Source organism: Taudactylus pleione, unplaced genomic scaffold (genome assembly GCF_031769625.1).
Source record: "Taudactylus pleione unplaced genomic scaffold, aTauple2 ptg000043l, whole genome shotgun sequence".
NCBI classification, from domain to species: domain Eukaryota; kingdom Metazoa; phylum Chordata; class Amphibia; order Anura; family Myobatrachidae; genus Taudactylus; species Taudactylus pleione.
In genome coordinates this window covers 11,688,038-11,711,128 of record NW_028284445.1, presented here as the reverse complement: position 1 = coordinate 11,711,128, position 23,091 = coordinate 11,688,038, and the positions used below count along the sequence as shown (strand labels likewise).

The following is a 23,091-nucleotide window of genomic DNA, read 5'->3' as shown; positions in this document are numbered from 1 at the left end:
TCTAGACGAGCAACCGGCATACTCCGAGGTCATACAGCACCTATTTTTTCCCTTGAGATATATTCCGAAGATGATCTAATATTTTCTGTTGCCACAGACAATACAGCAAAGGTAAAATAATCTATGTACTTTCCGCTGGAGGCACCAAAATGTACAGCAAGTAGGCAACAGTAAAACGAGACGGGCATTGAGGGCAGCATATAAAGATGTTGCAAAAATGCAGTCAATAAAATAAATGCAAATGTGAAAATAAAAGGCAGGGAGGGCCCTTCATACAATGTAGTGGTAGCAGGACAGCTGAGACAAGAAGAGAGACTGTGACTCAGAGGTTGGGACTGTTGCCAGGGGGCATCAGTATGGGTAATATAGGTGACAGTAGGGGAAGCTCTAACACAGAGATGGGTTTCCATGGAACATTTATAGGTTTGCAGGTTGCTACCTGTTCTGGTGTGGTAGGGAACTGGGGTAAATGGGGAGTGGTGAGGTGCAATTCAGAGGTAGATGTGAGAGTGGTGTTAGGCAGAGCAGGGCCGTAACTATGGTGCTGTGACATGTGCCCTGGCACAGGGCACCAAAGGGCAGGGGGAACTGTTCAGGCGCAGCCTGTCAATATTTTGTTTATAAACTTTTATAAACTTTCTCACTTATAGCTTCCGATTCTGTAATCCCCGGCATCTCCTGGCCACCCCTATCTCCTCCCTGGCTGACTCCCCTTTCATCTTGTCACCTCCTCAAGCACCTTCAGTCACATTCTCCTTTATTTAATGCATACATTTCAAAATATTGTCATACCGGGGACTCAAACCCATCACCTCTCACTTGGCAGTCAGACACTTTACACATGGAGCTACCTGCTATTGCAAATCAAAATTGTCATGCCCTTCCCCCATGAGACCACACCCCTTTTTGCAGGTGTGTGCAAACAAATAGAGGGGGCGCCAATGCTCTTTCTGGCTCAGGGCACCAAAAAGTCTAGTTACGGCTCTGAGGAAGAGTATTACAAGTTGAGGTATGAGATGTGGGTGGAGTTATGGGCTCTGTAGGTAAGGGTAACTATGCTGACACTATTTCATTGTATGTGGCATAATAAACACATGGGGGGGCGATTTAATTGTTGCTCTGTTCATGTGCCCCCTCCTGGAATGGCGAGCAGAAATGTGTGAAAAGTCTATTGGGCACACTAACCAAGACTTTAGACTGGTTTAGCCATTTTACAATGCTAAACCAGGTCTAATTGGGAGTGATAAGCGCAATAAGTAATGGGTGTCCCAAAACAATAGAGATGCAACATTGGGCTCCCATTAATTAGAGTGCCTTAAAAAACATTTGAGTAGCCCCCATGGAGCGAAAGAAATTGCGGAGTCCTCAGACCATATGAATACATGTATAAGATAAACGAACCATTACATAAGCCGTATATTAATATTACATTTATTTAACAATAATTCAATATCAGAAATAAATATTAAGATCTGTGGTAGATTTAGTCATTGTAGAAAGCTTTTTTTTTTTTTTTTTTTTTTTTACCCTGGTGCTTAGTATAGGTCCCATGTTCCCCCTAGTGGAAGTTTTTGAAATTACAATTTTTTCTCAGCGAGTTTAAAAAACATAATTTTCACAAGTCATAATTATGTAATGATGAATAGACCCCTATGTATCTATATGTTTTAAATGATAATTTATACAATATAAATGCTACATATAAAATGGGTATATTTTTAAGAAATCATTATTGGAAGAAGTACAGTCTCCCATAGGTACTGTGTGACCAAAATAGCATTTTTATATCTCTCATTTGTTTCAGATTTGGGACATACAAACTCACACCTGTTTATTTAGCACCTGGTCAAAAATCAGCAGGATCAGAGGAGAACTGCACGCTTGCCAGTATGTCCCTTACCTCAAAGCACTTTGTATGGTCACTGATTCCATCAACCTTCTGCAGATCAAGTCAAAGTAAGGCACAACCCTTTTTTTTACCCGAAATCTATTGATGGGATGTATATAAAGGGTCCTTTTGGCCGGGTGGACATCCGCCACAGGTGAGGAAGGCATAACTTGGCGAAGATGGTCACCGTTTCTTCACTCTGGTTGGAAAGTAATCCTAAATCTCTACAGTACAGTATTATGGTTGGGTGGCACCTAAAGCTCTGAATGAGCACCCCCCTCACTGAGCGCCGGCCCCTGACCGAGGAGAAGCAACCGCCAGGTCTCAACCTGTGAAGCTGATGCCCCTCCATGTCAGTGATGGGCTTGGAGAGTGGCACTTGAATATGATGTCACTGCCCAGTGCCACTCTCCCAGACTGAAGGGTGCAGGAGATGTCTCCCCAACCTCAAACCTTAAAAGTTAGGAAGCAAAGGAGGTTGGGGGGCACCATCTCTGAGTTCTATGGAGTGGGCATTGATTTCTGAATGGCCTGACAACCTCTATAATCAATATGGGTAGATCAGAGGATGGACAAGGCAAGGTGCTTTTGGTTTTTACCTTAAACAGACCCGATTAATAATGGTGTCATCCCTACCAGTGGTGTGCCTATCACCTCTTAACTGCTAGGCTGTCCCAACCATGCTCCCTCTCCATAAAAATGCCCTGTATTGCCTTTTATCTCGCCTGACCATCCTGTCAGTCTCCTTATAGTGGGACAGCCTTACCTATAGCAGGACAGTTCGGGGGTATATGTTATTGCCACTAGGAGAAGGAATGAACAGTCAGTGTCACAGTGTTCTTACCTCTGCATGGTCTGGTATCTGGGAAAGTTGCAGCTACAGAGACATTCCTGTGTATGATCACCTGTTCAGATTCTAATGTTACATTGGTAAAAAAAAAAACACACTTTATAATCCAAAATAAATGCAGAATGATAGGTGGTTTGGAAATACACAGACAGGGGTTCACTTACCTTATCTGGAAATCCATTTTCCAGAATTCCAAAAGTGAATGAGAAAAAGAAAGTTAAATTATTGGTCATTTTATGTGTTGGAGTAACTAAGGAAAAGTGATCCAAACACCGAAAATAAAAATAATAATGTCCAGGGTCCAAGTTTAATGGAAAATGGATATTAAAAGTATTCACATATCTATAAACTGCAGATTAGTTATGGTGGCTATAACAATTACTAGCCCCACCTCCCACGCATTGTAACTAAGACTCATTTTCATAAAAAAAAGACGCCTGGTGCCAGCAGAGTTAAACGGGACCTGGCGGCTCACTTGCCCCATCTTTTTTTGGGGGCAATTTATCATGTGCTGGGACATGGGCTCCAAAATGTCTACAAAGTAAAAAAAAAAAATAATAATAATACGTCCCTCCACATCAGACTGTACAGGCTTTAATTACCAGAGAGGGATCCAAAAGATCCTGATCTCCAAAATAAAAGTGTAAATGTAGCTCGTAGGCTGAATTGGGCTTACATTAAGTAGCATGGCCAATCTCTGAAAAGCTAGGCTTTTAGTAGCTTGGTAAAACGGATGTTTACGCTCTCCCCAGGGAAAGCCGTGAGGGTGGCATCTGCCAGCGTAGAGGTGGAATGGAGCAGATGTCTCCAATATCTTCTGTGTTAGTACTCTGAAAATAGACAGGAACAAATAGCTCCTTATGCATGTTTGGACATCCTCCCATCAGAAATGTATTTTCCAGATAAACTTTCTTGATTCTCCCAATTGCAGTTTTAAGTATGTGCTGAATGTCAGATGAGTATCATATGGAGCATTCATTTTATTTTAGAGCAAAAGTGTGCAACCCATAGTTCAGGACCTCAGGTGGGGTCAACAGAATCTGGTTTCGGGGCCCCAAGTTTTTCAGATATGCAACACATATGTTGGGAATCACCTTTTTGCATGCCCAAATTCCCAACTTTGCAGGACCTAGAACTGGGACAATGGGGTGGGGGGGGGGGGGGGGAGCTCTCACCATTTGGATGTGCCTGGTGCTTCTGATGTTCTAGGCTTTCCCACCTTGGCCCATCGCAGCCTATTCTGATGTGTTTTGATCTCACTTTAGAGAATGAAAGCAAATTTCTGCTACCTGTATAATGTAAATCAAATGATGGTGAAGATCCCCAGGACACTGTATACAGCAGGTGTAATGAGTATGTGGTGATCTGGTGTGGCCGCTGTTTCTCAGCAGTACTATGTAACCTGAGATAACGCAAATACTGTGTTTTGTTGTAAGGCCCGTGACACAGCCCCACCTGGATACTTCTCATAGGGAACCAGTCCTCTGCTGCAAGTACAATAAGACCTTCAGGCAAGTCGTAACCTGCTCAGAAAGATCGGTAAGTTCCTCAAGACTGTATTCTGTTAAAATGTACTGTATTTGCCCAGGTGTGGATTGATAGGTCTACAATAAAAAGGTAGACAGTCAATATATATTGACATGGTCAATAGATCGACAGACATTAGGTCAACATTTAAGTGGTCAACAGTGACTTAGGACAACAGTGTTAAAAGGTCAACATTCAAATGGTCAACACAAAAAGGTTGACATATGAGAATCTTCTGCATTTTAGGGCAGATTCCCAAAAATGTTTAAAAGTAAAAGTGTATATGTTGCCTATAGCAACTAATCAGTTTATAGCTATAATTCTCTAGAGCAGTGGTTCTCAAACTCGGTCTTCAGGACCCCACACAGTTCACGTTTTCCAGATCACCCAGGAGTTGCACAGGTGATTTCATTACTCACTAACACATTATAAAAGTTCCACAGGTGGAGCTAATTATTTCACTTGTGATTCTGTGAGGAGACCTGGAAAACATGCACTGCTTGGGGTCCTGAGGACTGAGGGCCTGATTCAGAGCCGGACGCTCTGACAGAGCGCTCGCTCTGAATCAGGGCGTTTTTTTTTGTGACCACCCACAGCTAGTGCGAGCGGCCAGGATGATGATCGCGATGGTCAAGACCATCGGGGCTTGTGACAAGACCCTTGTGGTAGGGTCTCATCTGCCGCAAGCCCCAGAGAGCTTTCAGCTCTAATAGAGAACCTGTGCTCTAGAGTGTACTAGATCAATCATAGCTAGGATTTGATTAGTTGCTATCGGTTACAATGCCACTTTTCCTTTTCAGAGGCTTTAGTAAATCTAGCCCTTTATTACTAAATACATAGCTTTAGCTTTCATATACTCAACAGTATGTCCTTTATTACTTCCTAGCACAGTTCTATGTCTTTGTTCCTTTGTTCCCCTTAATATGACATTATCACAGAACAGAGAGCAGCTCTGTGTCATATCCAAGAGCTACAAACATAAACAACTCAATCGGTGATGCCATGGCGTTGCTGAAAATCACAGAAAAAAGTTGGAAATCTGAAGTGATGTATAGTAAGACTTACAGGACAACATAGACAAAAGCGAATAAATGAAAATAGTCTTAAAGTCCACTAAAAGGAGAAGATGCTCTGTAAAATTCAGCCATAAGTATAATAACTGGAATATATAAGTCTACTTTAAGGTCACAAATAGTAAAGTTATTATATAATGAGTTTTGTGTCTGCAGGTAATAAGAGTTTGGGATTTTGAGACTGGGAAGCAGGTGTTGGAAATAACCGAGGCGCACCAAGATGCTGCAATAACGTGTATGACCTTTGATCTTACTGGAAGAAGGTATGTCATTACTGGAGGGGGCATTTACTATGGTGGCTCATAGATTAGAGAAATCCATGCTCAATATATTAAGCATATAGGGGAGAGAGAGAAAGACAGGGGGAACACACATCTTAGTGTCAGTGATACAAGCTGTCCACCATTTCTTCCATATTGTTCGATTTTTGGTTCTGCAATCTACATCTTTCTCTGACTCACCAAAGTGTATTTATTGCTCTAAAATTAAATGAATCTCCTATCAATCCTGTATATTGTTATGAACTTTAGTTGTTTGTTCTGTTTGCAGGGGCCAGCGCCATTTTTCCTGTGACAAAAACATGACACTTGGGCAAAAGACTGCACAGTCTTTGGCACTGTGCATTCGCCATTTTCCCTGGAGAAGGGGGTCCTCACATAAACTTGCACACAGGCCCCCTCATTTTCTATCTCCCCTCATCGGTGGCTGTATTTGTATATGCACATACAATATTTGGATACAGGAATCTTGTTCCAATATTTAGTGACACATTTAGTTTCTATCACTTCTTAAATGTTTTGTGATATGTTTTTGTATACCTTTATATGGAGTCATCATTACATCATCATCGTTACTGTGTGCTTGTAAGATAACACAAAACTGCCGCACCAGACAGTCAGTGTTACACATAAACACAACACAAATCGCAGGTAAAGACAGGAACAGTACGGATGAGGCTGAGGAGATGCAGAATTGAGACAAATGGGCCAGTCTGTGAGACAGTGTTTCCCAACCTCAGTCCTCAAGGCACACTAATGGCCGGTACACACTAGACCACAGGTTCTCAAACTCGGTCCTCGGGACCCCAAACAGTGCATGTTTTCCAGGTCTCCTCACAGAATCACTAGTGAAATAATTAGCTCCACCTGTGGATCTTTTAAAATGTGTAATTGAGTAATGACTACACCTGTGCACCTGCTCGGTTACCTGGAAAACGTGACCTGTGTGGGGTTCTGTGGACAGAGGGCCTGATTCAGAGCCGCTCGTAAGCGGCCGCTCGTTCGCTCTGAGCGATGTTTGCACAACTGCGCATGTGTATGGGTCCTAATGCGCATGCGCAAACCAGTCATTCCGGTCGGAAATCGTGCGCTCGTAAAACAGCGAGGGGCTGCTAATTTGATTGACAGAATGTACCGTTTGTGGGTGGTAACAGGGGAAGGTGCTTGAAAACGGGGAGTGGAGATCCGAATGCAGGCGTGCCTAACGGTCAAAAGGGAGTTTAATGGGAGTGCATAATTAGTAAAGGAGCGTCATCGACCACGTCACTTGGTTGTCTTTTAGCCTGAACTGCTCGCAGTGATAGCGGTAAGAAAATCCTACCACAACCACTGCGAGAAGTTCAGATGCCTTTCGATGTTCCCGATTAATCTAATAAATACCGGAGATGACGTATGATGCGAATGGCAAAGGGGCGTCTAAACAAAGTAGCGAGTGCATTTTTCGAACGCTCGCTCAGACATAGAGGTGTCAACACACCGCAAAGAGCGAACGCTCAATTTAAATATCCAGCCCCTTTTTTAGAACGACTGTCCGCAAATAGCATCCGGCTCTGAATCAGGCCCAGAGTTTGAGAACCGCTGCACTAGACGATATGTTGTCTGATCTGGCCAGATCGGACGACACGTCAGCAACATCGTCTAGTGTGTACACCTAATGACGCTAAGTGCTCCCGAGCATCGTCAGCGACATCACACGTCGAACCTGCATGCCAATTGCAGCATGGCCCCCACCGTCGCAAAGCCATTCCAGAAATCGCCAAGTGTGTATGCACTTGCTGATGCCAGGACCCCCCCCCCCCCCATGACATCATTAAATGTGTACCCAGCATAACAGTCCAGGTTTTAAGAATGTCCATGCTTTAGCACAGTTGGTTAAATCAAAATAAATAAGGTACTAATTAAGTCATCTGTGCTCAAGTATGGCTATCCTTAAAACCTGGACTGTTAGTGTGCTTTGAGGACCGAGGTTGGGAAACACTGCAGTGAGAGCTTACAAGAGATGATATACCTATATGTATCTCATTGGAAATGCATGGTTATGCATATTTATTTGAGAATTCAAGTCCTGCATGCAGCTGATAAAATGTTAATACATTATATATCCGTGTCATGAGCTAGCAGAAAGTCACTCGGCAGCAGGTGTGTGTGTATCATGCATTAATGTTCTTTGGCCACGCAAATTACTGTATGCAGATTTCATCCATATTAATTCCTAGAATGTTCATATTTACCATCTATTCAATGGCAAGAACTAATACTAAGACCAATTTAAGATATCATTACACCATGACTGCATTCTAGTCCTATACAAGTGTACAGACCTCAGGGGGCTCCCAAAGAAAAGGTTTACAGTCATTTGCTGAGAAATCTATTTTCCAAAAGCACAAAAGAGTAGAAACCAGACAAGACTTGTACAGTATGCAGTGCTCAGAGAGAGAATGATATCTATAATAATACAGTGTACAGTATGCAGTGCTCAGAGAGAGAATGATATCTATAATAATACAGTGTACAGTATGCAGTGCTCAGAGAAAATTATATCTATAATAATACAGTGTACAGTATGCAGTGCTCAGAGAGATAATGGTATCTATATAATACAGTGTACAGGAAGCAGTGCTCAGAGAGAATGATATCTATAATAATACAGTGTACAGTATGCAGTGCTCAGAGAGAGAATGATATCTATAATAATACAGTGTACAGTATGCAGTGCTCAGAGAGAGAATGACATCTATAATACAGTGTACAGGAAGCAGTGCTCAGAGATAATGATATATATAATACAGTGTACAGTATGCAGTGCTCAGAGAGTGATATCTATAATAATACAGTGTACAGTATGCAGTGCTCAGAGAGAGAATGATATCTATAATAATACAGTGTACAGGAAGCAGTGCTCAGAGAATGATATCTATAATAATACAGTGTACAGTATGCAGTGCTCAGAGAGATAATATCTATAATAATACAGTGTACAGTATGCAGTGCTCAGAGAATGATATCTATAATAATACAGTGTACAGTATGCAGTGCTCAGAGAGAGAATGATATCTATAATAATACAGTGTACAGTATGCAGTGCTCAGAGAGAGAATGATATCTATAATACAGTGTACAGGAAGCAGTGCTCAGAGAGAATGATACCTATAATAATACAGTGTACAGTATGCAGTGCTCAGAGAGATGATATCTATAATAATACAGTGTACAGTATGCAGTGCTCAGAGAGAATGATATCTATAATAATACAGTGTACAGTATGCAGTACTCAGATAATGATATCTAATAATACAGTGTACAGTATGCAGTGCTCAGAGAGAGAATGATATCTATAATAATACAGTGTACAGGAAGCAGTGCTCAGATAGAGAATGATATCTATAATACAGTGTACTGGAAGCAGTGCTCAGAGAGAATGATATCTATAATACAGTGTACAGTATGCAGTGCTCAGAGAGAATGATATCTATAATACAGTGTACAGTATGCAGTGCTCAGAGAGATAATGATATCTATAATAATACAGTGTACAGTATGCAGTGCTCAGAGAGAGAATGATATCTATAATACAGTGTACAGGAAGCAGTGCTCAGAGAGAATGATATCTATAATAATACAGTGTACAGTATGCAGTGCTCAGAGAGATAATGATATCTATAATAATACAGTGTACAGTATGCAGTGCTCAGAGAGAATGATATCTATAATAATACAGTGTACAGTATGCAGTACTCAGAGAGATAATGATATCTAATAATACAGTGTACAGTATGCAGTGCTCAGAGAGAGAATGGTATCTATAATAATACAGTGTACAGGAAGCAGTGCTCAGAGAGAATGATATCTATAATAATACAGTGTACAGTATGCAGTGCTCAGAGAGAGAATGATATCTATAATAATACAGTGTACAGTATGCAGTGCTCAGAGAGAGAATGACATCTATAATACAGTGTACAGGAAGCAGTGCTCAGAGATAATGATATATATAATACAGTGTACAGTATGCAGTGCTCAGAGAGTGATATCTATAATAATACAGTGTACAGTATGCAGTGCTGAGAGAGAGAATGATATCTATAATAATACAGTGTACAGGAAGCAGTGCTCAGAGAATGATATCTATAATAATACAGTGTACAGTATGCAGTGCTCAGAGAGATAATGATATCTATAATAATACAGTGTACAGTATGCAGTGCTCAGAGAATGATATCTATAATAATACAGTGTACAGTATGCAGTGCTCAGAGAGAGAATGATATCTATAATAATACAGTGTACAGTATGCAGTGCTCAGAGAGAGAATGATATCTATAATACAGTGTACAGGAAGCAGTGCTCAGAGAGAATGATACCTATAATAATACAGTGTACAGTATGCAGTGCTCAGAGAGATGATATCTATAATAATACAGTGTACAGTATGCAGTGCTCAGAGAGAATGATATCTATAATAATACAGTGTACAGTATGCAGTACTCAGATAATGATATCTAATAATACAGTGTACAGTATGCAGTGCTCAGAGAGAGAATGATATCTATAATAATACAGTGTACAGGAAGCAGTGCTCAGATAGAGAATGATATCTATAATACAGTGTACTGGAAGCAGTGCTCAGAGAGAATGATATCTATAATACAGTGTACAGTATGCAGTGCTCAGAGAGAATGATATCTATAATACAGTGTACAGTATGCAGTGCTCAGAGAGATAATGATATCTATAATAATACAGTGTACAGTATGCAGTGCTCAGAGAGAGAATGATATCTATAATACAGTGTACAGGAAGCAGTGCTCAGAGAGAATGATATCTATAATAATACAGTGTACAGTATGCAGTGCTCAGAGAGATAATGATATCTATAATAATACAGTGTACAGTATGCAGTGCTCAGAGAGATAATGATATCTATAATACAGTGTACAGTATGCAGTGCTCAGAGAGAGAATGACATCTATAATAATACAGTTTACAGTATGCAGTGCTCAGAGAGAGAATTACATCTATAATAATACAGTGTACAGTATGCAGTGCTCAGAGAGATAATGATATCTATAATACAGTGTACAGTATGCAGTGCTCAGAGAGAGAATGACATCTATAATAATATAGTGTACAGTATGCAGTGCTCAGAGAGAGAATGATATCTATAATAATACAGTGTACAGTATGCAGTGCTCAGAGAGATAATGATATCTATAATAATACAGTGTATATATGGAAATCGGTACTTAGGCTTGCTAAAGAAAATAATTAGTAAACCCTAAACAAGAGACATTCAAAACACGTAAATAAATAAATATGTCACAGTAATTATACATCACTTAAATAGACAAACCTCTCACACAGCAGCTGGTAGTCAGTGAGATTATGCACCAAAAGTGTCATAATAAGGCCAATGTGCACAGATCCACAATGTATAGATAATATAATTGTAGATTGGTTGATACACTATATAATAAGCGAGACTGACAGCTCTGATTGACACAAAAAGATCCTGTGTACTTACATGATGCTATCAAAGGGTAAATGTGACCAATATCAGATCACAAAAATAGCTTCAGTGTCAGAGGCCACCCGTATAATGATGCTGGCAGTCTGATTATCAGCATCTGCTGTATCCGTGTGATGTACTTCGAAAGTATAGGCTGTAACAATGGCTCTCTCAGGAACATCCTCAATGTAAAGACAGTCTAATGTTCTAGAGCAGTGGTTCTCAAACTCTGTCCTCAGGACCCCACACAGGTCACGTTTTGCAGGTCACCCGGCAGGTGCACAGATGTATTCATTACTCACTGAAATATTTTAAAATATCCACAGTTGTAGCTAATTATTTCACTTGTATTCTGTGAAGAGACCTGGAAAACATGCACTTTGTGGGGTCCTGAGGACGGAGTTTGAGAACCTGTATTCTAGAGACTAATCCCAATTTAGGGACATCTATGCCATAGATGGGGACTGTGGGACTGTTGCCTGGAATCTTGTTACTGCTGTGCGACTACACAACGGGTCTGATTTACAGTTTACAATAAATCCATTTGCACCATTTAAATTTGCCCTTTGGTAGACTGTGCACGCGCTGAAACTTGTACCTTACGTAAGATGTCCCGTATTGAAACTGCATTTCTAGAGGTGGGTATAGGGCATTCAGCCAGTGCAACCAGCCCAAATACACTAGTTAAGCCTCCTAATTCTAAAAGGCATTTAGCGTTTACTTGCTTTATGGAATATGTTTTGCACATTCATAAACATTATTTTTTAAACACTAAAGCTGCACACACACACACACACACACACACAACGATTTAGTTACCAACGATTTTATGAACGATTTTCTGTCAGATTTTTTAAAGTGTAATGAATGATTTTTTTGAACTACAAATGATTTTTGCATATTCCCTTAATGAAAATCATTCAGTTGGTCAGTCTGACTGAACTACAAACTACAAACGTGAATGCGCATGAACGATAATCGTTCATCAGTTTAACTCAGAAAGTGAACGATTTTTTCAACGATATTGTTATCGATAATCGTTCAAAAATCATTGGGCTGTATTCAGAGGCGGCCATACGGTCTACGTCCGCATGGCCGCCTCGATGTTTGTCTAGTGCGCATGCGCACGAGGGAGCTGGCTCCTTCGTGCGCATGCGTGAGACCCGCTACGACCGACAGCACTGGTCGTAGCGGGTCTCTTTCCAAAGGGAGCGAGCTGTTGATGTTGATTGACAGCTCGCCCTGTTTGGAAGGCGGGCCAGGGGGTGGCAGCCCAAACGGAGGCGTTCCCATGTGAACGCCTACCGTTTGGGGGAGGCCCCACTGACATCACTAGTGATGTCAGACAGAGCCAGAAGCTCTCCGGGGCTTACGACAAGTGAGACCCTACCCTAGGGTCTCGTCGTAAGCCCCGATGGTCGCGATGGTCAATGACCATCGCGACCATCACCCTAGCGGCCGTTAGAGCTGTGAGTGTTAACCCACAGCCTAACGACCGAAACAGAGGTTTCTGAGCGACCGCTTGCATCCTCCGACCGCCTCTGAATGAGGCCCCTTGTGTGTGTATGCACCTTAACTTTAAAGTTGCAGCAGTCGTCATTAAACTGTTTGGCGATAATAAGAAGTGTTTGTTTTCTCTTTATAATTGCATTTATAATTGCATCAGGTCTAAAAGCATATTGGAATATGCGCAACCCATATATAGACAAATATATCTGGGACACATACTAACCAAAGACACTGAAATGTACAGTATATATGAAATAAATAGAAACTAGTAGTTAATAAATAATAATACTATACATATATATATATATATATATATATATCAAACTCCAGAAGAGAACCGCACACACTTTAGTAAGCAACAAGGGGTGCCTAAACTCCTTAATAATATATATAAAAATTGAGACCAGATTCCCTTCATCAAAATAAGGGGAAACCAACCTCCGAAGTCAGCACACCAAACAAGCAGTCAATGAAAAAAACATGTATTAATGAAGTACAGCCATGTTACATCGGGAAAAAAAACACTTGCATGTCACATCTGCGATGCAGTAGATTTTCAGTAATGCCTGGTGACCTAATGCAGTATGCTGAGTGAAGCGCCCGACGGCCGTTTCAGTGGTACAACCACCTTCATCATGAGCACAAACTGAATCAAGTAACCAGGCCTAGAAATAGGAGAAAAGGGCGCTGAATCAGACATACAATTAACACTCTCACCTGGTGCCAGGGAGCCAAGACTCGTTCTGGGCTACACATACCGGACATAGACGGCTGTTCATCGCAGACTGCCGGATACAGGTAACCCCCGCGAGACGTCATGTCGCAAAGGAACCAATGACTGCGCGTGATGTGAGGGGCGTGTGTCAAGCACAAGGCCTGTGCAGTGGACAGCCAGAGACACGTGACACAAATGTGTCACGTGTCACAGGGACCCTGAAGACCTGTCCCATAACGGTTGCCTAGGCAACCGGAACACACGTACAGATCCGTGCAGAGTGGAAAATAGACGCCTGACAGGCACCCTTTCATCCATCAATACAGTAACAAAACACTGAAGGACACACACATATAAAAATACATAGACCAAATAACACAGGAAGACATTGCTGCCTTATGAAAAACATCTCGCATTAAATTTACTACTTATAGTCAATCCCGGACATCAAGAGAAAACTGTAATATCTACCCAATCTAGACAAAACAAAACAAAATCAAAAAAAATTTTGATCAAAAAAATAATCACATAATAATACCATCCAGTGAAAAAATAGAACAGGATTGATGAATCATGTTATCTGACTAAAACAATCATCGAATCCATCAACTACGCCCAGCAGTCCCCAAAATGATTCGTCCTATAGGCTGGTCACAAAAATACATTGAAGGATAGTTCATCATTGAGACCAAAGGGACGAATCGAACCCAACTGATATATTAGTTCACATTCCTTTCGCAACAGCTTTTTACCCCGGTCACCTCCCCTTCTCAGAGGTTTGATCTGATGTATAGGCATAAAGTGAAAGTCACCCATATTATGTCCTTTATCAACGAAATGTCTTGCCACTGGTGGCGTATTGACATCGATAACTGAAAAAGCTTTTTTAATCGATGATCGGTGCATGGCAATGCATTCCTTTAACATTCTGATTGTCTTGCCCACGTAAATCATTGGGCAAGAACATTGTATAACATAAACGATATACCGGCTTTCACAATTCATCCTCTGATGTATATAATATTTATAGCCATTGATTGGATGAACAAAGACGTCGCCAGTCAAAATATATTTACAGTTGACACAGCCACTGCAACGAAAAGCACCGTTTTTTGGCATCAGCCAGTTATCTGCCCCACTTCCAGGTCGTATATCAGCATTGGTCACCAGGTCTTTTAAATTACTGCTCCGTTTATAGGCAAATAATGGCTTATTTTCACATGTATGTTTCAAAATGGGGTCTGAGCTAATGATATGCCAATGTTTGAGGATTGATTCTCTTAGCCTACTTAGCCTACTTGATGAAATAGAATAGGTCGTATATATATATATATATATATATATATAAACCTGCACATGCAGTGTAATACAAAGGAATGATAATGAGGCTCTTAATCTAGGTTATTATGATCAATGGAATCATTACGGATTTCTGGTTATTATCTATATAAAAAAGAAATTGCAGAAGTGGAAGAATGGGTAAATCTCCTGAGGTCAGTAGTGGTATAACCTTATAACCTCACCTAACATTAGGGATTAAGTATAACATGATAACATATTTCTATATTACATGACACCTGGAGGGCCTTAATAATAACCTAGATTTACACTCTCATTATCATCCCTTTCTATTACGTTGCATATGTATGGGCAGTCGCATCGCAGCCTTTTTTTCTTTTATCATTTTTACTATTTTGATGTATACTATGTAGACAAAAGTGATTGGACACTGACAGCAAATAGATCAACAAGATTTTATTGACGTCAGTACTTTGTAGGGCCACCACGTGCAGTGATTACTGCAGACACCGTTCTTGGCAAACTGCCCACATGTTCCTGGACAACAGCAGGCGGTATGTTTTGCCATTCCGCCTTACGTACAGTTACTAACTGTGACACTGAAGGAGGTCGAGGTGGCCTAGAACGGACCCGTCGCTCCAATTCATCACAGTAGTTCTCTGACCAGTATGGGAATCACAGCTCACTGACCAGTATGGGAATGACGGCTCACTGGCCAGTACGGGAATCACAGCTCACTGACCAGTATGGGAATCACAGCTCACTGACCAGTATGGGAATCACAGCTCACTGGCCAGTATGGGAATCACAGCTCACTGACCAATATGGGAATCACAGCTCACTGACCAATATGGGAATCACAGCTCACTGACCAATATGGGAATCACAGCTCACTGACCAGTATGGGAATCACAGCTCACTGACCCGTATGGGAATCACACCTCACTGATCAATATGGGAATCACACCTCAGTGACAAATATGGGAATCACACCTCACTGACCAGTATGGAAATCACAGCTCACTGACCAATATGGGAATCACAGCTCACTGACCAATATGGGAATCATACCTCACTGACCAGTATGGTAATCACAGTTCACTGACCAATATGGGAATCACATCTCACTGACCAGTATGAGAATCACAGCTCACTGACCAGTATGGGAATCACAGCTCACTGACCAGTATGGGAATCACAGCTCACTGACCAATATGGGAATCACAGCTCACTGAGCAATATGGGAATCACGGCTCACTGACCAATATGGGAATCACGGCTCACTGACCAATATGGGAATCACAGCTCACTGACCAGTATGGGAATCAGAGCTTAATGGAAAGGAGTAAAAGCAGGGGAATCTCAGAATAAATGATCCTACTACCACCCACAAATAGTGCCTAACTGGCAATCACTGACTCTAAATCCTCTCTACAAGTAACATTGCAGGGGCGTTGGGATACATGTGCCATGCGACTTAGATGCATGCACTGTAATAAAAACATTGTCCAACTGAGTAAATTTCGGCACAGCGTGCATCGCGGAATATGTCCATGGACAAACACTGGGGCTTATTGTCAGACGCCAGTTAACCTACCAGTATGTTTTTGGAGTGTGGGACGAAAACAGAACATTCAGAAGATAACCACACAAGCCCTGGGAGAACATACAAACTCCACACAGACAGGGCACTGTAATAGAACCCATGGCCGAAGCACTGTGAGGCAGCTATGCTAACCACTGTGCCACTATGGTGCCCAGTTTGTTCTCAGCCTCTCTCAGATGTGGGAGGCCCCAGTTGTATTCGGCCTAACGTGTCTGTGGATGTCTTTGCATTATGTAGGTTGATCACTGGAGGAAGAGACGGCTGTCTGAGAATCTGGAATTACAATAACGGGCTCTGTTTACACACTCTTAAAAAAAGAGGTAGGTAGCAAAATGTTATTGTAACTTTTTAATTGAATTGTTCATAGTGGCTAATCTAACTGATTTATTGTATGTATTTACTAAGATGACCTGCCCATCAGAGCCATTCCCAGCTCACATTTGTGCTCTCCAAGGACATAGAGGGGACGGTGTAACACAGAAGACTAGAAATATATTTTATTCCTTGTCATTTTTATCCTCCAAGCAGTAAGCAGAGAATTGGCTGCAAATTGTACAATTCCACAGCACAAAGTATTTCACTGTACATAACGCTCATATCTCTCATATACCCACTGGTGGTTTAACCCCTTCGCTGCTGAGGGTTTTCTCACCCCTGTGCTGAGGCTCCCTTAGTAGTTACTGCATACTTGCCAACTCTCCATGATTGTCAGGGAGACTCCCTGAAACAGTAGCAATCTCCCTGTCTCCCTGAAGAGCTTAGCAATCTCCCTCATTCTACCATACCCCCATTATAAATATGTTATATATAAAAATAAACAGAGATATTTACATCCAAATGGGATCATTAGTATCATTTCCCTGCATTGGTTATAGGCACAGTGATCCCTATGGCTACATCCATTTTCTGTAATGTATCAGTGTGTTTTCATCAAAAATTAGATCTTACTAGCTGCTTTTGGGCTGGTTTACATGTGGATGTAAGTCAGTTATATGACACGCCTCTCAGATGTAGCAGTACACGCAGGGCTGGCCCTAGCCCAATTTTTTTGGTAAGCAAGTATATTTTTTTGCGCCCCCTATGCAGTGCCCCTTTTACAGTGCCACCGGTAGTGGACCCCCCTGTGCAGTGCCCCTTGTGCCCCCAGTAGTATTCCCCTTATATAGTGCCACCAGTAGTAGTCCCCCTATGCAGTGCCCCCAGTAGTGGTACCCCCTATGGAAGCCCCTTTTACAGTGCCCCCGGTAGTGGTCCCCCCCTGTGCAGTGCCCCCAGTAGTATTCCCCTTATATAGTGCCCCAGTAGTACTCCCTCCACTATGCAGTGCCCCCAGTAGTGGTACCCACTATGCAGTGCCCTTTATATAGTGCCCCCAGTAGTGGTCCCCCCCCTTGTAGTGCCCCTAATAATAATCCCCCCCTTGTAGTGCCCCCAGTAGTATTCCTCCCCCCTTGTAGTGCCCCCAGTAGTATTCCTCCCCCCTTGTAGTGCCCCCAGTAGTAATCTCCCCTTGTAGTGCTCCCAGTAGTAGCCCCCCCTTGTAGTGCCCCCATTAGTAGTCCCCCCATTGTAATCCCCCCTTGTAGTGCCCCAGTAGTAATCCCCCCCTTGTAGTGCCCTAGTATTCCCCCCCTGTAGTGCCCCCAGTAGTATTACCCCCTGTAGTGTCCCCAGTAGTATTACCCCCTGTAGTGCCCCCAGTAGTATTACCCCCTGTAGTGCCCCCCAGAAGTATTACCCCCTGTAGTGTCCCCAGTAGTAATCCGCCATTGTAGTGCCCCCAGTAGTATTACCCCCTGTAGTGTCCCCAGTAGTATTCCCCCCCTAGTAATCCCCCCTTGTAGTGCCCCCCAGTGGTATTACCCCCTGTAGTGTCCCCAGTAGTATTCCACCTTCCCCCGCCCCCCGCAGTAGAGATGTAACGAAAATTTTAAAAAACCCACTTACCTGAAACCTGCTCCTGCTCCTGGTCCCGCCGCCGATACCAGCTCCTCCGTCCACCGCTTTGCATTATGGGAGTGACGTCACGTCATGACGTCACTCCCATTACCCACTGCGGGAGCCGGAAGATGTCCGGCTCTGACAGTGGGAGCAACAGCAGCCGATGAGAGTCTGTCTGACTAAAGCAAACACACAGCTGCCGGCGGCTGTGTGTTTCTGCTGTGTAGCGCTGACCGAACTCCGTCCGGTCAGCGCTACACACGCGGTGCAGCTGTGTCACAGAGACACAGTCTGCACCGCGGCCCGCATGGTACGCAGCTAAGGCGCCCTTCACTATGTGGCGCCTTACGCAGCTGCGTACCATGCGTAACGGGAGAACCGGCCCTGAGTACACGCCCACTTTACCGCTGCGCTCATAGGTGCTGCTTTCACACTCTCCCTGAAATTCTTTTTCAAAAGTAGGCAAGTATGAGTTATTGTCTGGTGATCCCCAGACACTGACTGAGACCTACAGGAGAGCCAGCTCTGCAGACATAAATACTGTGAGGAAATGAGCTGCTTACTTTATGCAATGAGTTCTTATTTGTCACAAAATAAAGAGTAATATTCTTCTCATTTTCAGACCAGGCAGCTGAGATCTGTGACTGCACCTATGTGGACATAAATAGAAACCGGTAAGATTATTGTTATTTCAGGGATTTACCAAATCCTGCATTTGTTCAGTCACCAAAGACTCCGACTTCTGCCAAATGCTCTTCCAGCAGCGAGTCCGGTATAACAGCTTTTCCTGTAAGGTGCGCGGCCCTCCCCCATATGTGTGACCTGTATGCGGACTGTCTGTCAGTAGTCGCAGAACAAATTTGGACAGAGAGAGAGACAATTTTGGCAGGCAATCCTGTCACGGCCAGCAACTGCGCCAAAGACTCTACTGCAATGGCACCAGCCGCCATATTCCGAACAACCATAGGGTGGATCTGTGGCTGAGGGTGGGGCTGATCACTGGCGCAAATGGTGCAACTCTTTACACAAAGCTGTGGATTAGAGACGCTGCTGTTGGGCGCCTCTGTACACAATCCATTGACTGCCGCATTAGCGTGAATTTGCAGTTGCACTGCGTACAAAGGCTCAGCCGTGCCGGGATCTGTGATCACCTTCGAATCAGGGCCAATGTGACCATCATTGATTAAAGTGTGTAATGCATGATATTTGCCCAGAGTGCTGTGCTCCTTATAATACTGCTGCTCTTTCTATGCCCTCCTCGTTACCCCCACAATTATCCTTTATACAGATGAGGACTATTATCCTTTATACAGATGAGGACTATTATCCTTTATACAGATGAGGACTATTATCCTTTATACAGATTAGGACTATTATCCTTTATACAGATGAGGACAATTATCCTTTATACAGATGAGAACTAGTAGATGTAGATGCTTTAGCTACAATGGATCGGTGGGAAATGTCTGTGTCACCGATAGATGAAAAACCTTCTTATTCACCTTAATAAATATTCATATGTATTGCTCATGCTGTCAGTTTAGACAGAAAATGATGCCCCCATAATAATATGGAGCATTTCTATTCTTATTCAGATACACTGTTGCTGTTGGCTGGGACAGAAGGATAAATATGTATTATGTGAGTATACTTTACAATCTTATGGCTGCAGGCTTATTGCTTTTTCACAGCTCATGGATATTTATAATATCTTTATATTTTGCAATAAGAACTGCATTATTAGCTTTAATAGGAGCAGTCATTTTGACAAAACAAAATTAAGTATTTTAGTATCTTATTAAATTGCGTTTTAGTATAATTATATTTACAGCATTATGTTATTATAAGACGTGAAGAATTGTTAAGCAAAACAATTGAGCATTGTTCAGAGAATGGAAAAGTCTAAAGGTGCCTAAACATTAGACGATATGTCACCCAAACCGGCGCATTGGGCCGACATATCGTCTACATCAGCGAGTGTGTACTCACTGTGTCGGCCCTTGCGCGCTCCAGCGTGGTCTTTCATTGCATCGACAGATCTGCAGTACATGCTGTTCAATCTGTCAATGAGATGAACGACACCAGGCAGGTAAATGGGGCCGGTGCCCGACATATCGGGCGGTTAGGCATCGGATCGTGTCATAGGCTCTGCTGCTGTGAGCGTGACACTTGACACTATTAACATTCACCATCCAATCTGCTATTATTCATTTTGTAACCAAATCATTTCTGTCCTATTCCCAGGATTCTGATGATGATCTACATCACATTCAAGAGCCAAAGCAATATTGGCACGATGATAAGGTAAGTAATTCAGCTTTGGGTGTCATATCCTAAGTGATACTTTGTGCATAAAGGTCACTTACTTGGCGTCTGGGCTATCTGTCAGGTCTTCCGCACGCCTTCTGCTGCTCCAGTCACTCCTGCTAGCTACTACTGACAGCATGTAGCCGGTGGGCATAATGGGGCCTGTATGAAAAAAGATCTGTTTGGTAGGAGCAAGGAGAGTGCGTCTGAGACTGCAGGGTTCCCCCTGACCTTGGTGATTATATTTTAGATAGGCAACGTGTTGTCCACCATCAATAAGCTGACAGCAGGAGAGAATGGAGCAGTGGTGGGGGCACAGAACATATGAGGGTACCCACAGGGACAGCCCGAACACCACTTATTAAATGCAGACACTTTTCTCATACAGTTAATGTGTTTCTTACAGAGAGTGTAACTGTGATTGCTCTACATTGAATGGTCACAGGTAGAGTACATAATGCTTGGAGTGCGTCTACCTCATTGCTTGTAGTGTGTAGCTAGTGTCTAAATTGGGAGTCAAATAGTCTACAAAGAGAGTAACATTAGCTAGTATTTTTTCCTGCTATATGTTAAACTTGATAGACTATTAGTGTAGACAACAATAAGCTTCTTGCAATTATGAGCTATGGCGCTAATCATTTTTCATGCTCTGGGAGCAACCACAGGTCTTGAGGATGATAGAAAATAACATCAGACATCAATGTGCCTTTTTTTTCTCTAGGTCCGAGGTCACCGCGAAGACATTCTCTGTGTAACTCAAAAACATCCTAATCTCCTTGCCAGCTCAAGCTATGATGGAGAAATTATTGTATGGAACATGAACACAGGTCACATAGAATCCCGAATTAACACATCACATCATTTTGAGTCTGCAGGAATGAAATGTAAGTGTCTTCGTTCTAATACATATCACCAGTGGCATTTTAGCAGCATCTACCCAACGTTGTCTTCGGAAAGATGGAGTATGCACAGAAGGTAGATACATGTCTCCTGTGCCGGCGCCATCTTTCTGAAGTCATCACTGGAAATATAGGTCACCGCTGTGGTGATTGAAATCACAATATATTGTTACCCGCTTAATACATATCAGACACTTAATGCATAATTCTTCCACAAATAGAATATAATAAATATTCCCCTTTGTTTTGGATGCTGATTTGCCAGTGATTACAGCTGTGGTCATTGTTAAGTAATGTAACCTTAAATATAAAAACCCTATGCTTGGATTAGAGATTGTACTCACCCAATCTTAGGATGGTTTAAGATTTAGGATGCAGGTTAGGTTTATGTAGGAAAATGGAATATATACTATATTAATTGAAGCTGAGTTCACTTCTTTTTCAATTAATTACCATTTTTATAATGCTCATAAGGGGTATGCAGTCGGGATGCCGATGGTCTAAATGCTGATCGTCGGCATCCCGACTGTCTAATCCCGGCAAGTGTCTAATGACAGGTGTCGAAATCCCGACGCCTGTCATTAGACCTACGCTGGGTAAGCCGGGCGCGGACAGCCGCGGGGGGGAGGGTTAGGTTAGGGGCTCCCGGGGGGGCTTAGGGTTAGGCAGCGGGGAAGGGGGGGTTAGGTTTAGACACTTAGAGGGGGATTAAGGTTAGGCAGTTGGGGGGGAGGTTAGGGTTAGGGGGGGAGGTTAGGCTAGTAAATAGAAAATATACTTACCTGTCGGGATCTTCACTGCTGGGCTTCCGCTGTCGTGATGCGGCCGGCGGTAAATCATACTGATCCCTCATAAGGCTCTTAAATCACTGTATGACAGGTTATCCTATCTCTTTTGGTCTCCTCCATACAGTCTGAAAAGACTAATGGTGATCCATATAAAGGGCCTAATTCCGAGTCAGGTGCATCTGTGAAAACTGGCGCATCTTCCGTATTCAGACCGACTGCGCATGTGTCTAAATTTCAAAACATGGGGTGTGCATACGCCACATGTTGTGTCCAAAGTTGTAAGTGGCGCCTACGTGCGTGCTGCCTCTTGTGCGACCGGACACCAGTAGGTGTCTCTGGGCGGCGAGCATGAAGATACACAGAGCAGCTATTTCAGGTGGGTGTGTCACAGGCATGTATGTACAGCTCCGTGGTTTTCTGAGTCATGCATAGGGGTAACAGGCCCCTGTTTGTGACGGATCTCTTTGTACCCATACTAATGGTGACGGTTGCATCTGCGGACACTAGAACAGGCGGGATAATCTTGCAATTGCAGACAGACAGATTTGCGACTTAGGGCCTGATTCAGACCCGCTCGCTAGATGCGGCCACTCGCTCCCAGCGTATGGAAATTTTGCGAAGTGACATCAAGGCAGCCGCTTGCTCGGCAAGGCATAAGCACGCCCACTATGTCTTGGCGAGCGATCACTTTGTGTTTATAGATGGCCACCAGCCTGTCTTTAGCCACCCACCTGCGTACGTCATCTCCAGGAAGTATATACAACCATCAGTACATCTTGTTATATCGGATCTGACCGCAGCGCTTGTGGTTGACTGTACCCTACCGCAAGCACTGTGAGCACTTCAGTGTATTATTCAACCAGGTGATGTGCACTATGACGCTGTGTTCTAAACTCCACTCCCCG

The 23,091-nt window shown here is 42.8% G+C and overlaps 1 protein-coding gene across 1 annotated transcript in view; it reads left to right on the top strand.

The window, feature by feature from the left end:
• Positions 1 to 23,091, top strand: part of LOC148537855 (cilia- and flagella-associated protein 337-like) — an 87,076-nt gene that overhangs the window by 48,021 nt on the left and 15,964 nt on the right. The window contains exons 14-22 of the mRNA XM_088460169.1: positions 6 to 111; positions 1,805 to 1,956; positions 4,175 to 4,277; positions 5,495 to 5,601; positions 16,489 to 16,571; positions 18,815 to 18,866; positions 19,788 to 19,833; positions 20,437 to 20,496; positions 21,221 to 21,383. Of these exons, the coding sequence (XP_088316295.1) occupies positions 6 to 111; positions 1,805 to 1,956; positions 4,175 to 4,277; positions 5,495 to 5,601; positions 16,489 to 16,571; positions 18,815 to 18,866; positions 19,788 to 19,833; positions 20,437 to 20,496; positions 21,221 to 21,383 (872 nt within the window). The remainder of the gene's footprint in view (positions 1 to 5; positions 112 to 1,804; positions 1,957 to 4,174; positions 4,278 to 5,494; positions 5,602 to 16,488; positions 16,572 to 18,814; positions 18,867 to 19,787; positions 19,834 to 20,436; positions 20,497 to 21,220; positions 21,384 to 23,091) is intronic.